At 41.3% G+C, this 16,585-nt stretch overlaps 1 protein-coding gene across 1 annotated transcript in view; it reads left to right on the forward strand.

The window, feature by feature from the left end:
• LOC124623005 (myrosinase 1-like) overlaps positions 1 to 12,574 on the forward strand; it is a 74,115-nt gene extending 61,541 nt beyond the window's left edge. Inside the window, exons 9-11 of the mRNA XM_047148796.1 lie at positions 598 to 732; positions 5,930 to 6,036; positions 12,257 to 12,574. Of these exons, the coding sequence (XP_047004752.1) occupies positions 598 to 732; positions 5,930 to 6,036; positions 12,257 to 12,383 (369 nt within the window). The 3' untranslated portion in view covers positions 12,384 to 12,574. The remainder of the gene's footprint in view (positions 1 to 597; positions 733 to 5,929; positions 6,037 to 12,256) is intronic.
• Positions 12,575 to 16,585: the final 4,011 nt, after the last annotated feature.

A 16,585-nucleotide genomic window follows, 5' to 3' on the forward strand; every position in this document is an offset into this window, starting at 1 on the left:
TCACAAAGCAGAACATTTCTTCGTGTTATACTACAGTCACCAATATGGAAACGTCGTGAACTTCACGAATGTTAGACGGCGGCTCCTTGTTTGAGGTCATCCATGAGTGGTGTTGTCTACACAGTTAAGTTGGTTCGAAATCTGCTGCTAACAGAAACTATTTCCAGTCGGAATAATACTGTACAGTGTTCTACTTTTAGTGAACAACATCTCCAAATGCCACTGAGAGAGTGACGTGCACTTCGAACAGATATGTAATGCTTGTAAGCTGTTAGCACCATCCGCATCGAGTAAACGATTACCATTTCTCTTTCCACTAACTATTCACATTATGTAAATAAAATTTTCCTCTACAAATAGGCATCACAATCAGCTATGCTATTAGTCCGCTGGCACAGGGTACTTGTGCCCACAAATAACGGAAGTCTTTCGAGTTACGTTTCTATACCTTTCCTTTGTTCTCCCAGGCATAAGTACCATAAGCCCTCGTTCGTCTCCACCGCAACACAAGTGAGGAAAAGGCTAAACCGTCATAGTAATTTCATATCATTCATCGTTTAATCTTGTCTAATAATTTTTGTTTAATTACTTCTTCAGGTTGTGCCGTGGGGTTTCCGTAATATTGTGAACTGGGTGTCCTCGAGATATGCCAACTACCCAATCTTTATCGCGGAGAACGGGTACGCTGATACGGGAGAACTCGACGATGAAGGACGCATAAGCTATTATGGCGTAAGTACGAATTAATCATATGTAACTTCGACGTTTCATATCTCCTTGCGAGAAAAATGTGATATTCTAAGAACAAAGAAGCTAACTAAAAGCAGAATTAGACATTATGATTTTATGTTTAAATAATAAATATCTCTGCAGCAGGGGGTGCGACATTTCGAAACTCCCTGGTCGATTAAAACTATATGCCGCCACTCGCAGGTCTTCCTCACAGCTTTTACTTCCGCCAATACCTACCTTTTTTTTTTTGTAAGTATGAAATATCTGACTGGTTTGATGCTGCCCGCCACGTATTCCTCTCCCGTGCGAACGTCCTCATCTCCAAGGAGCAATGCCAACCTACGTCACAAATTATTTACTGGATGTACTCCAATCTCTATCTTCCTCTACAGCTTTTACGCTCTAAAGCTAATTCCAGTACCATAGAAGCTGTTCTCTGATGTCTTAACGGATGTCCAGTCATCCTGTCCCTGTTTCCTGCCACTGAGCGGAGTTGTGCATTGGTAAACACACTGGACTCTCATTCAGGAAGACGACGATACAAACCTGCGTCAGGTAATCCAGATTTAGGTTTTCCGTGATTTCCCTAAATCGTCCCTTGCAAATGAGGGGATGGTCTCTTCAAAAAGACCTGGTCGATTTCCTTTTCCATCCTTGACACAATCCAAGCTTGTGCTCCGTGTCTAATGACCTCGATGTCACCGGGTATTAAATCCAACTTTCGTTCCTTTCCCTTTCCCTTGTCAGTATTTTCCATATATTCCTATCCTCGTCGAGTCTCCGGAGACCCTCCTCATTTCTTACCTTATCAGTCCACCTAATTATCAATATTTTTGTGTAGTACCACATCTCAAATGGTTCGATTCTCTTCTGTTCCGATTTTTCCACAGATTATATTTCACTGTCATACAATGCTGTTCTCGGCACGTACATTCTCAGAAATTTCTTCCTCAAAATAAGGCTGATGTTTGACGCTAGCAGATTCCTCTTGGCTGTTAATGCACTTTTGCCAGTCTTATTTAGCTTTTCATGTCTTCCTTTCTGCGTCCACCATGGGTTATTTTGCTGCCTAGACAGCAGAATTCCTTAACTTCGTCTACTTCGCGGTCCACAATTCTGCTGTTACGTTTCTCGCTGTTTCCATTCCTGCTATTTCTCCATTACTTTCCTCTTTGTTCAATTTACTTTCAATCCATATCCTACACTCATTAGAGCGTTCATACCGCTGAACAGTTCCCGTTCTTGAAATTCCACATTTAATGTTCCCTCTAGGTTCTTTTACATGGTGTAAATTACCAACCTCATGGTCATCAAATAGATCTAAAACTTACTTTTCTAGTCTTCTGTACATTATTCTTGTCAGCAGCTTACATTCTTAAGCTGTTAAGCTGAATGTTCGATAATTCTCGCGATTTTCGCCTCTTGCAACTTCGGAATTGTGTGGATGATTTCCGAAAGCTTACAGTCAGTTTGCTACCATTTACACCCCATTGAATATTATCCATCCCTTCTGTTTAATTTGATTTCAAGTCTTCCAAAGCTCTTTTAAATTCTAATACCAGATCCGAAATCCTTTCCCATCTACTACTGTTTTCCCTTCTATGTATTTTTCTTCTATATATCACATCAGACAGTTCCAACCCTACATAGCGCACTTTCGTGTACCATTTGCACCTATCCGCTCTCTCCTCTGCATTTAACAGTGAAACTTCCACTGCATTCTTAATATTCCAGATTTAGCTTTTAATTTCATCGAAGATTGTTTTGACTTTTCAGTATCCTGTGTCAGTCATTCCGATGATCATTCCTTATTTAATTTCTGCATAGTTTTCATGCAGCCTCTTTGCCTTAGCTTCCCTTCACTTACTATGTATTTCCTATGCGACTTTTATTTCTGTGTTCCTGAATTTCCATTTACATTTTTGTAATTGCTTCCTCTGTCGAAGAACTGAACTATTTCTTCCATTACCCCTGGTTTCTTCGCAGTTAACTTCGTTGTACCTACGTTTTTATCTCAAACTTCAGTTATTGCCCTTTTTAGAGACGTCCATTCCTCTTGAACTGAACTGCCTTTTAAGTTGTTCATTATCATATTATCTGTAGCCTCAGAGAACTTCAAACGTATCTCTTCATTCCTTAGCACCTCGGTATCTCACTCATTCTTTGCGTGTTGATTCTTCCTGATTAGCTTCTTAAACTTCAGCCTACTTTTTATCTGTACTGAATTGTGATTTGAATCTATATCTGCTCCTGAGTGTGCCTTACAATCCTACATCTGATTTAGGAATTCCTGCCTCACCGTGATGTAATACAGCAGCAGTCTTCCGGTTTTTCTTGGCCTTTTTACGTTTATACATCCTTTTCCTATCTTTCCTGAACAGAGTATTCGCTGCCTTCCATACCTCACAGAAATTGTCCCGCATAGCTTTGGCATGGCCTAGGGGATCCCTTACAATATCCTACGTCCAGGAGTGCAATCGAGATAGATATGCTGGAGAATTTACAGCCGGCCGCGGTGGTCTCGCGGTTCTAGGCGCTCAGTCCGGAACCGCGCGACTGCTACGGTCGCAGGTTCGAATCATGCCTCGGGCATGGATGTGCGTGATGTCCTTAGGTTAGTTAGGTTTAAGTAGTTCTAAGTTCTAGGGGCTGATGACCACAGATATTAAGTCCCATAGTGCTCAGAGCCATTTGAACCATTTGAGAATTTACGGAAGGTAGGTGAGAGCTAACGACGGAAGAAAAGCTGAGAATTAGCGTCGTGAGACGGGCCTCGATAGCTTAATCGGTAAGAGCATTAATTTTATATTTTTGTAAGAGCATTAATTTTTCAGTTTAACTGAGAATGAGGTGGTGCAGTCACTAGACATACATTCTGGGGGAGTTTGTTGAAATCCCAATGGAAACCGAAACTTAGCTTTTTCGATGACTCGCTGAGAGTAATTACTGGAATGGTTATTTTTGCAAAGAACATGCGTGAGATCCTTCCGCCTCTCAGTTCAAGCTTGTGCTCTATTTCTAATGGCCTTGTTGCCGAATGGACGTTAAACCCTATTCTTCCTTAAAAATTACTGCTGTCAGCGTATTCGTTACTACTATCTGTATATTGACCTGTTATAAATCTACCCGCTGCTGATCAAGAGAATTTATTGTTAACCAATTGGACAACTCAGAATATATTTGGTATTTGGAGAGAGACTTATTTTAAACGTTCTATAAACATGATAAAAACAATTCTATAAACAAAATTGGGATTGTGTTCTTTCTACCCTTGCATCGTTTCATAAAAGGGCTGTCTACTTTCAGTATAAGGAAGAAGCAGTCAATTCCAGTGTGTTTGATAGATTCGTATTTGTTTGATTTAGTTAGGCAGCGGAAGAACTTTACGTTTAATGCATGCGCCCTCTTATCATCCATTACTACAGTTTTAAACTGAGGACGGCTGCGAATCGTCTTGTACGCACTTCATAAGTTACCGAAACGTTTGACTGCTTCACGATCCCGTGTTATCAGTTGCGCGTCAATCTGAGGTATACACGTAACGCAAATAGGACTGAGACATGTAACCTCTGGATTACTGCGTCCTTGAATGTGTAGGTTTCAAATAGGATGACCAGCCTGATGCTGTTTAAAACATTCACGTCCAAGAGACGATTATTAATGTTCCCAAGCTAACATTTGCTACTTGTGCTACTGGTAAGAGATATCGCTAGATCTGTAGTTTGTAAGCATCAGTGTACTCCTCAGCTGACAGTCCAGACTGAACATTGTACGTGTAGTGTTCAGTAGCGGTGTTCCCACACCCTCGATAACGTATATTGCCTGTTGAATATGAATAACAAGTTGCTGAAATCGACACTATCTTCTGTACATCAAAATACTTCAGGCTCCCGTCAAATTACTGATATTCAGCAGTAAAATAACGTACTCATCTCCAGTGGACTGTCCAAACATTAAAAACTAATTTCATATCACAATAATTGCTTCGTACTAGACGGTGATCAAGGGAATTATTAACTATTGTGAAATCATTCTTTACACTGCAGTTCGAAGGGATGACGAGTAATGTATATTTTAAAATATCCAGCTCTATTTCACAGCAACAAGGTTGTTTTCGGAGCTACGGTAAAAAGCCTGTAGCATCATTATGAAGAATGTTTTTTTATCATGATATATTAAGTGACAATTCTGATTATCCGTGATGTTCCCAGACCTTCCACCATCACTTAGCAAATGAATATTAAGGTTTATATATGATGATGGTATCTGTTCTTTCAGAAATGTCCGAAATGAATACCTTAAGTTGCATACAGGCGTTGATATACGTCAACGGGGACATGTCCGAAAGAACAGATACCATCTTCATATATATAGTTATGGCTCACCGGCCATTTCACTATCTTCTGTGCAGATGCACACGCATTTCCCGAACTCTTACAGGAATCGGTACAGCAGCGAGTTATAAGTGTAATGGGCAGGGGCACTACGAATATAGTGCGGGACAATAAGTTGGGAATTACGATCTCACGGCAGGTGTGACAGAGGTAAGTCCCTGCAGTCGCACTATCCTCTGTGTCCTCGGTGACTCTGATAGATGTCAGCACGGTTGTTCAGCGTGTTCGGTCAGAGGGTTAGCTGCCCTCTGTAATAAAAACTGAGTTAACGGCTCAACACTGACTTGAACTCGTGTCCTGGGACAACCGCACCGAACAACTGCAACGAACAACATTGAATTAAATGAGATCAAAGATTTTAAAAAATTAAAAAAAAGGTGGATAGAGCGTCTGCCATATAAGCAAGAGATCCCGGTTTCGGGTCCCGGTCGGGGCATACATTTTCAACCGTCCCCGTTGACGTATATCAACGCCTGTACGCAGCTGAGGGTATTCATTTCATTGTATTGGTTTAATTGTAATTTGAATCTTAAAGTTTTGTTACCTTTGACAAAATACAAGTCTGGAAACGTCTCATAATGCTCAATGTCGTGCTTATACTCGCTTACACCACTGGTTAATATTACGATAAAGAAATGCAAGAAGTGTAGAGAATATTTTAAGTTCTTATCAAAATTTGGTAAAATGGCATTTTGCCAGGAACCCGTACATTAATAAGAAAATATCAGTTACTTGTTTCGTTATTGTGCTTTGAGTCTGATGATCAGAGCAAATTATTGTTGAAGACAACATTATCTTTTCAGCAATACCTCGCAGAGCTGTTGAAAGCTATTAACGAAGACGGGGCAAACGTAATAGGATATACGGCTTGGAGCCTGCTGGATAACTTCGAATGGAATTCTGGTTACAGGTAAGCCGCTGTTATTTCATGTGGCATCGGATATAATTAAGAAACTTTTAGCTTTATTACTCGATAGGTACAGATCTGATACCCTGGCACAACTACCCCTATCCACTATATCCCAAACACCCCTCCCCACACCCATATAATTACCTTTCTGTTTTTTTTTTTTTTTTTTTTTTTTTTGCCTGTACATCGCAAATCTCACAATTTTGTAAATTTGTTTAATAAAAATGAAGCATTATTGAAAAGAGAACTATACTGATGCCAAATGCCAATCAGGCTCAACTTTTGCGTTAATAAAGGTAGCAGATGACTTGAAGTTTGCCATGGCTGCACCAGAGGCGACTGCATGTATTTCGTAGACTTCTTCAAAGCCTTAGGTACTGTTGACCTCGGGGTATTATCTGCCAAACTTAGCATCTTAAATTTCTCGCCAAGTTCATTGCAATGGTTTAGCTTTTACCTGACGTCTCGCCAGTAATGCGTCACTTCCGGCACGAGGGTTGAATGTCAATGATGTACCGTCAGTTTTGTCCTGCTGCTAATACCATACGTACGCTGATGACCTCCACTTGTATGTAAACCAATAAACCTCAAGACAGCTGCTGAGAATCTCAACACAGACCTGCGTTGGCTATCAAAACGGGAGCAGGTTATAAGGTTAAAGCTCAGTCTACCCAAAACCCAAGCGTTACTGATAGGCTACGCTCATTAACGCAAATTATCGAGAATCCATATAATTTTTATCCCTAAATGGGAAAAATATCGACTTCTCTCCTTCACGAAAGCTTCTAGGAGTATTTAATAGGTGATAATCTAAATTGGACTGAGCACGTAACTAAAATGTGCAAAAAGGTATCAGCATCTCTCCATCCCTCTTGACCCGAAAATGAAACACATACTTGTAATTATTGATTACAGCTTTGTTATCCTACAAGGCTTTTCTCACCGTTCCTGAAACTGGTTATGAACGCCAGTGTCCTTTATATCTGTGGTGTTCGATTCGTTGACCATATTTCACCAACATATGCACAGTTATCCTTGAAGAGTGCAGACAAGCACAGAAATTTCCATCTCAACTGTCTTACTAGAGTACACTGTCGTCAATTTCTGTCCTCGATCTCAACGCTCTTGTCTGAAAAACATGGCAGGAACACCCGTTCCTATCAGAACAAAGTCCTCTCGGTCCCACTCCATCGTTCAGCAAATTTCTCTAAGCCTTTCTCAGTAACAGGGACCCGATTCTGGAGTGAGAACTGGATAATACCTTCCGCTTCAGAAAACAGTTAATGACATATCTACTAAACCAAGGATAATGAATAGCATTGTCCCTGTAGGCACTCGTTACCCTCGTACACGCTTCTTGCGTAATTATTATGTAAAATAAGGTACTCTATGCGTAATATCCTGGTACGAAATAGGAGATGCTCTGATGGCCCTAGTCACATCACGTTACATGAAAAAAATATTACACACAACAAATGAAATCTATGATTGTAGTAAATAAATCACAGAAATTGGATAAATTTTTTAAAAAATTTGAAAGTAAAACAAAACCTGTATCTTATTAGTTATCGCAGCTACTGAATATTGGTAGGGATACTGAATAAGGTCGCCATATTTACTAACGAATTTGGCACGGTTAGATTAGATGGTGGCCAGATGCCCCTCTTGTCGCTAACCCGTTGCCCCCAGGACGACGGAATATGTGATCCCGATCTGTCTACGTGCAGCGTTAGTCACGCGAAAGTGAACAAAATATTTATAAATGTTTGTGAATCGTGTAAATGAGGCGAAACTTCGGTAATAGTCCGATATTCACCTAGTGAGTTGTGGGAAACCGCCTGAAAACACATCTATGTAAAGCGGCACACCGCTCCTACTCGTTTGAACTTGCTGAACGGATTCGATCCGGGGCCGGTGAGGCTCCCCGTCGCGGAAAAAGTTCCTTAACACGTACGGACATCCGGGCTGGTGAAACTCTTTCTTATTAAGATTTGAAACGATGAATAGGTATTTTCGCCATAAATTCTTCACGCTCCTCATTCGGCTGAAATCGGCAACAATTGGTAGGCGCCTGTCAAATAGCATATTTCGCACCCGTTCGTTATCCTTTCGCATCCTACAGTACCGTAAGGGAGAGCTGTAGCAATACCTTGATATACAGGACTGTTCGGTAGTAGTTGTTTCTTTCCGTAGCCGCTGGACGAAATTATATTGTTTCAACAGCCTGTTATTACGGTCGCGTATCTCTTCTCCTAGGAACACCTACGGATAGCGCAGTTAGCGTACATTATCTGATCAGATGTATCCGGACAGCCTTTAGAGGGCATTAATATCGTGTGTGTCCATCATTCGCCTTTATGTTGGCCATCTTCGTTGAGAGCCGAAACCAGAAAAAGTAGTGACGCTCTGTTATGGATCAAGAGTTTTCCATTGGTTTCGGGTCGCCACTGTGGTCACGGTAGTCCATTTCAGGAATTTTGCTGTCCTAAAATCATTGCCTCAAAGACTCTGTTTTATAAAGTAGTACGCTGTCACACGTACGTAATCTTCTCCGAACTGTTCCTCTACTGTACTCAGTACACAACGCAGTAAAATAGTTTCTTAAGCGCATGAAGACGACCACCAGCTGACTACGAGAAACACACCAATAACGCAACACCATCTCCTCCGTACTTCACTGCTGGCGTTTCACACGATGTTAAATACGGTTCTCCAGGATTTCGCCAAAGCCAAACCCTTCCATCGGGATGCTGAGACGTATATTGTGATTCATCACTCCTGATCACTGGTTTCCAGTCATCCACTGCCCAGTGGCGTCGCTCTATGCGTCACCTCAAGTGTCGCTTAGCGCAGACAGGAATGCGTATCTTGTGAAAAGCTGCCCAACCGCTGTACCCTATTCTTTTTAATTCCATTACCCATAGTCATTGTGCAAGCTGGAATGCTGATAACACTCTCTGGAGCACATGGATGGCAGCGTCCGCTGATTCCGTGCGAATTTTTACAACCACACACCGCAGTGGTCGAATTTCTCTGCTTGTCAGCACTTGAGATGTACTGTACGTTATTTTAACAGTTGTTCCTTCGCGTTTCCACTTCACCGTCACATCACCAACATTCGACTTTGATAGCTTTAGTATAGCTGAGATGTTCCGGTGAATTGGTCGCTCAGGTGACATCCAGCGACTAATCTAGATTCGAAGCCACTGGAGCCTCCTGGTTGACCGATTCTCCTGTTACTATTCTGAAGAGCTAAAAAAACTATTACACCTGCCTAATATCGTGCAGGGCCCCGCGAGCACGCAGAAGTGCTGCAACACGACGTGGAATGGACTCGTCTAATGTCTGAATTAGTGCTGGAGGGAAATGACGTGGAATGGACCCCTCTAATGTCTGAAGTAGTGCTGGAGGGAAATGACACCATGAATCCTGCAAGGGTGTCCATGAATCCATAAGAGTACGAGGAGGTGCAGATCACGTTGCAAGGCATCCTATATATGCTCAATAATGTTCATGCCTGTGGAGTTTGGTGGCCAGAAAAAGAGTTTAAACTCAGAAGAGTGTTCCTGGAGCCACTCTGTAACAATTCTAAACTTTTGGAGTGTCGCATTGTCCTGCTGGACTAGCCGAAATCCGTCGGAATGTACAATGAACATGAATGGATGCAAGTGATCAGATGATTAGAGAGGATGCTCACCTCTCAGAGTCGTATCTGGGCGTATCAGGGGTCCCATATCACTCCAACTGCACATAACAGCACACCGTAATAGAGCCTCGACCAGCCTGAACGGTCCCCAGCTGACATGCAGGGCCTTTGGATTCATGAGGTTGCTTCCATACCCGTACACGTCCACCGTTTCAAACGCGTCTCGTCCCACCACCCGACAGGTTTCCAGTCATCAACAGTCCGATGTCGGTGTTCACGGGCCGAGGCGAGGCGTAAAGCTTTGTGTCGTGCAGCCATCACTATTACACGAGTATGCCTTCGGCTCCGAAAGCCCGTATCGATGATGTTTCGCTGAATGGTTCGCACCCTGACACTTGTTGATAGCCCAGCACTGAAATATGCAGTAATTTGCGGAAGGGTTGCACTTCTGTCACATTGAACGATTCTCTTCACGCGTCGTTGGTCCCGACCTTGTAGGATCGTTTTCCGGCAGCATCTGACTCGGAGAATTGAAGTTTTACCGTATTCCTGATATTCATGGTACACTCGTGAATTGGGCGTTCGGGAATATCCCCGTTTGATCGTTACCTCGGAGATGCTGTGCCCCATCGTTCGAGCGCTGACTACAACAACGCGTTCAAACTCACTTAAGTCTTGATAAACTGCTTATAGCAGCAGTAACCGATTTAACAATTACGCCAGACATTTGTCTTATATAGGCGTTGCCGACCGCAGCGCCGTATTCTGCCTGTTTACGTATCTTTGTATTTGAATATTATACCAGTTTCTTTGGCGCTTCAGTGTGCCTGCCTACCGTCAACACAATACTTACCACCTCTCGTGATATCTAGAGATCAATTCCGGATATTCTTGATCAGAGAAGAATCGATCTCTTCCGGTTATCTCTTAAATCGTCTCTGTTTCATGTGTATGTGTGTGTGTGTGTGTGTGTGTGAGAGAGAGAGAGAGAGAGAGAGAGAGAGAGAGAGAGAGAGGGAGAGAGAGAGAGAGTGAGAGTTGGTGTGTACAGGGCGTTCGGAAATTCTCATTGTGAGTACACAAAATTTTGAATTGGAACCCATGTCCGAAGTGTACCATTTCCTTGCTACAGCCGTTTGAAAACATGATTTCTAGGTAGGTATGCAACAGTTTAGTCATGGTAGGGGGGGGGGGGTTACGTGAAATCGGCAGATTTCGTTTGATGTCCATCCTACCTCTCTGACCTGCTTCGAGCTTGATTCATTTGTCTGCGAACGCTAGAGCAACATTGCTGAGTACACGGTTGCGGAACACACCGACATGGTCCTTTCGAAAGGCGAAATTCACGGTAATGGAGAAGCTGCTCGTCACCTTTACCAACATCGTTGTCCACAACGTCCGACTCCATCACAAGCCAGTTTCAGGACAGTTACGCAACGGCTTCGATAAGGGTTACCTTCACCGTCAGTAGGCGTGACTGTGGTGCTCTAAGGAGAGACCGAATTCTTAGAGGCTGTATTGCATGCCGTTGAAGAGAGTATACGAGCAATTCCTTTGGGTTTTAATGAATGGAGCCGTAAAAACAAATGATGTACTAGGTCAACCCTAATCAGTTACTTGTAAAAGTCGTCACGTTATCAACATGTTTTACACTGGTTGTAGAATGGAAACGGTACTTTTACGGACAGCTGTTCCAATTCAAAAGTTTGTCTACTTACTCCCCACTAAAAGTCCTATAAGACTGTAACGGGAATTTGGTTGGTTCAAATGGCTGTGAGCACTATGGGACTCAACGTCTGAGGTCATCAGTGCCCTAGAACTTAGAACTACTTAAACCTAACTAACCTAAGGACATCACACACATCCATGCTCGAGGCAGGATTCGAGCCTGCGACCGTAGCGGTCGCGCAGGTAACGGGAATTTCCGAACATCCTCTATGTATATATGTTTCCGTGTTTTTCGCGCCCTTCTGTACTTGCACACTTCGCTGAGGTCTATCTCGCCACACCTTTGGTAAGTTTCTGGATAGGCACGCGAATTTAACGCTGGTACCATTTCTCCCCGCTTATATATCTGCGCATGTGCATCTATTGGAAACATCTGTTTACAAATCTCTATGTAGCTTTCAAAATATAAATACGATCTAACCTGCATCTTTGTTTAGGTGTGTAAGTAACTGAACCAAGATCTCAGTTAGTTTGCATTAATTGATTTTAAGAAATGGAAAAAAATGATCAATAACTCTTACAGCGAGTGAACATGATGAACTTGATCGACGTTATGGATTTCTTAAAGTCGGAGTAATAATAATGTAATACATATTATTTTACACTGTGTGTCAATTTATGACGTCTGCCATAAGTTACACTCTTACGATAATTCTGCAGAGAAACACAGACCGATTTTTTTATCGCCAGTGATTTAAGACATCTGCCATAAGTTACACTCTTATAATAATTCTGCACAAAAACGCAGACTGATATTTCATCGCTGGTGTTTGTACGTGATGAACCAACTCTTGTAATATTTAGCCGGACGGATTTTATTTGCTACTATTTGTTCTCTTCTTACAGCCAGAAGTTCGGAATTTATCAAGTGGATTTCGACAGCACTGAACGGACGAGGACACCCAAAGCATCAACAAGCTTCCTTGCTAATATTTACAGGAACATGAGTGTACCAGAAGAATATTTCCAGTAAATATTAAAACTGTAAATACATCTCTGGTAAATATTTGAAACATCTATGTCCAATTTTTCATTTTGAACAACACACGAGTCTCAGGAGAACCTGGTTATATATATGATATTAATTAACAGTACTGAAGCACTTTGGTAACCAGTATTACATAACTGTTTTCGTCAACAAAAAAAATTCTTCACCACTGACAAGACCTGGTGTTTTTTCTTCCTGTTCATAAAATACGTTAGAGTAAATTGAGTAAAATGTTTCCCATTTTTTGAAGATGAGTGGATAATAGAAAGTATAAATCCTATACTTTTCAGTTCAATAAGCAAAATTATTACATCTATACTCTGCAAGCTACGTTACAACGGGGCACTACTATCCGTTCCTCTTCTGCTGTCGTAGCTACGAAAGATGCTTGTTAGTGGAGAGACTGGCGAAAGCCTACACATCATCTGTAATTAATCTAATCCGCTAGTCGTGGTCATTTCACGACATTTCTTTGACACTCCGGCGGAACATATATTCTCAGAACTTTAAATATGTACATGTTGCACAACGCCATGCTTTTAGCGTGTCCCCATTGTGGCGTTTCTCTTATTTGATAGCGGAACAGTTGCTATCTGTACCAGACACTCGTTCCTGAATCAGCGATTTCCAAACAGAGTTATCGAATCTCCCCCGTATATCACAAATAATTCCCCCAGTTTCCTGTTTAGGAAATTTTCCCCAAAATATCATAATCTTACCTACTATTTGTAATTAGTGCTGGGAACTAGAAGAGGTGAAATTATGTATTCAGGGCAGTAAAATTATGGTACAAATCAAAAAAATATAGCACTGCTAAATAAACAAAAATTCTTAATTTGTAAATAAAAGCACTAGCTTGACTAGAAAAATAAAAAAAAACCTGCTTTAAGAGCACCACATCTGATTTATTCAAGCTTTTTTCATTGTTATATTGATTTCTCATTAGCGAATCACCTATATCAGACATTGCAGCTCGACTTATCTATCAACTACGCCACGGTGAACACAAAATTAGTTCCTAGGTTTTCTACCTAGACTTCCTGAATGTCCTTAACCGCCCATCCGTCATTAAATTACATTTTATTATTGCAAACGATACCAATACACGTTTTCGAGAGACCCTCCGTATTTAAAAAAAAAAAGACATTCTTAATACATCTGCTGCAATATAAAATCCATCAAATGCAAGCTTCAACTAAAACGACGAATCCTGCATGCGGTCTCCTCAGAACTAGGTACAACCACGAAAGACGATGGACATTCCAAACAGTCGGAGGTGAGCATGTACAATTCATAGTGATGTCACGGAGAGATATCTTGACAGTGAGCCTGATGTCTCGAACAAAAGGAAAGGTATATCAATCGATACGAGGAGAGAGTGACACCTAGTTCATATCTAGAAAACTAGCTATGTGTGTTTGAACTAAAATATCAGGGAAGCGTTAGTAGTAGGGCTATGTAGACCAAAAACTTCCCCAATTTCCCCAGCACCAAAATTTTCGGCCCCAAAAACTTTCCCAAGGTATCTGCTTACTGATAAGTTTCCTCAAAAAGATGTTTTTTATCAAAAATGCGAAAAAATGGTCTGGCTGAGAAATACAAACAAATCGGATACATAGATTCTGAAGAAAACGTTTTTATAGGCGTTGAGCCCCTGGTAAAGAGGGTTTTAATGAACCTTCCAATTTGCGACTGATTGGCTGTTTACTATTTCTACAAAAGATTTCATTCTACGATTGCTCCTCCAGCCACGTACAGGTTTTAAAACAATGAATTATGGTCAAAACTGTACTTCCGCGTCTTTAAATATACGTCTGATTGCATTTTTAACAAAGTTCTTCTCTGCATCAAGTTTTAGAGTCAAAAAATTTCTAGCGGATCCACAGAATAAGTAACTACTATCCACTTCACCCAATATTCTGTAAGATTCCTAGCTTATTTTTTCGTGTTCATTGAAGGTGAGGTGAATTCTCTTTTTATTCGACACTGGATATTTTTCAATCAGAGGTCTTAAGTAGTCGATATGTTACGCCGCACAGGCTCTGAGTACAAGCAATGTGATTTTTGGTTGTCAGTAGCACTGTCTTTGCCGGCAGCATTCAGTGGGATGTAAGTGAAGGAGTCGGTTGTTGGTTACACAGCTGAGTGACTTCAAATTAACTAACCGAACACAGGCATACAAATTCAGAGAATGCTGCTGTTTGGAAATATGATTTGGTGAAAATTGATTTTGAGTGATGTGAAGATATTCAGGTAATGTTCTCGCTGTATTGCTCGCTCACGAGTAATTTATCGTGACTGTTTAAAAAACAAATTTGAAGGAATTTCCCCTTATCAGTTAGCTTCACTTTCGAGACGAGATCAAGTGTCACGTATGTGTCGCGAATCAGTACCGTGAAGTACTGTGATATTATAGCTACGGGCATAATGTTGCACAAGGTATGGCAGTAAAGGAGTAACCTAATGTCAGCAGGGACGGTAGGCAGCGGTAGGAACTGCATCTTCGTGATAAGTGTAGAGTGCACCACGTAACTAGCAGTACAGCAGCTTCTGGAAGGAGCCGAGGTCAGGAGGACAGTGCGAGATCGCGTGGGAGGGGCGCCTTGCGAGCCTATACAAGCGGCGACACCGGTGCTGCTGAAGATTCGAATTCCGATTCCCATCTCAGTCGGCCCCTGACAATCTGTCTGATTGCTAGTCTCTTTTCAGTTATTTAGTAAGTCGAGTCTCTTCCGCCGTTAAATGTAATACAGTTACGTGGTTTCAGATGGGTCTGGCGACTGTTATCGGATGGCCGTCACGTAATCGCACCACGTGCATTCTTTAGGTTAACCTCACAACATAGACATACGCGAGTTTAAGAATAGGGAACTAGTTCAGTTTTCGACATACAAAAGCAACACATAAAACTTAGCGGTTGTTAACGTTATTAAAAATCTTACACGGCATGTAATAAACTGAAAGTTCACATTGCCACTAATGCTGTCCCTCTACATTAAGTAAAACGTTGAAATACTCGTAAAACAGAACTTAAACATATTATAATCTCGAATTACTAAATGTTACAATCACTGAACCTCATAGTTCCTCATCGTCTCTTGAAATAAATTAGTGAAAATGAACATTCGGCTCATTTAAATGATCTGACCTGGCGCAGTACGTCAGTCCGATTCTTATACAATTCAATGAGTCTTAGAGAGTTAAAATCTTTCCAAGAGATCAAATGAAAAACATTGTAAGTTTCAAATGCCACATTCATGAGAGATTAAAAAACAATGTATTTCTTACTACTGCAACTATTTGAGCTTCAGTGCTTTCTATTAGAGCCTGGAGCTTTGGTTCTTTCCTAACACAGCTACGACAATTTACAATGCCGATCGTTTCAACAACTGCCTTACTGTGTTTTACCTGCCCCATTTTACACATACGACCTTCTTGTGTGTCCCTGAGAAAAATATTCCGATACCACAGAGTCATGCTGCTCCGCACATTACTGCAAAAAATAATGAGACAAATTAGAAAATAAATAATTTACTGGGAGCGTTCAGAGTGTGATACCAGAGAAACAGCTGGCTCTGACACCAAATCAGAAAGTTTGTGTGCTAAATCAAGTACAGAAATTCAGATCCAACATTTGAATTAGGAGAACTGATCCGAAAAAAAGTCATACATTATTTGATGGTAGCCTTTGTAAGCATCTACACATCTACATTTACGTGATTACTCTGCTGATCACAATAAAGTGCCTGACAGAGGGTCAATGAAGCATCTTCTAGCTGTGACTCTATTGTTCCACTCTCGAAAAAACGAGCACTTACATTTTTCTATGCGAGCTCTGATTTCTCTTATTTTATATTGATGATCGTATCTCCCTATGTAGGTGGGTGCCAAAAGAATGTTTTCGCAATCGGAGGACAAATCTTCTGACTGAAATTTCATGAGAAGAAAAACGCCTTGTTTAAATGATTGCCACTCCAGTTCACGTATCATATATGTGGCACTATCTCCCTAATATCGCGATAATACAAAACGAGCTGCACTTCTTTGTACTTTTTCGATGTGATTCGGCAGTCCCACTTGATACAGATCCCACACCGCACAGCAATACTCCAGAATAGGGCGGACAAGGGTGGTGTAAACAGTCTCTTTAGTAGGCCTGTTGCAACTTCTAAGTGTTCTGCCAGTGA

The sequence above is a fragment of the Schistocerca americana genome, chromosome 7 (assembly GCF_021461395.2).
Source record: "Schistocerca americana isolate TAMUIC-IGC-003095 chromosome 7, iqSchAmer2.1, whole genome shotgun sequence".
NCBI lineage: Eukaryota > Metazoa > Arthropoda > Insecta > Orthoptera > Acrididae > Schistocerca > Schistocerca americana.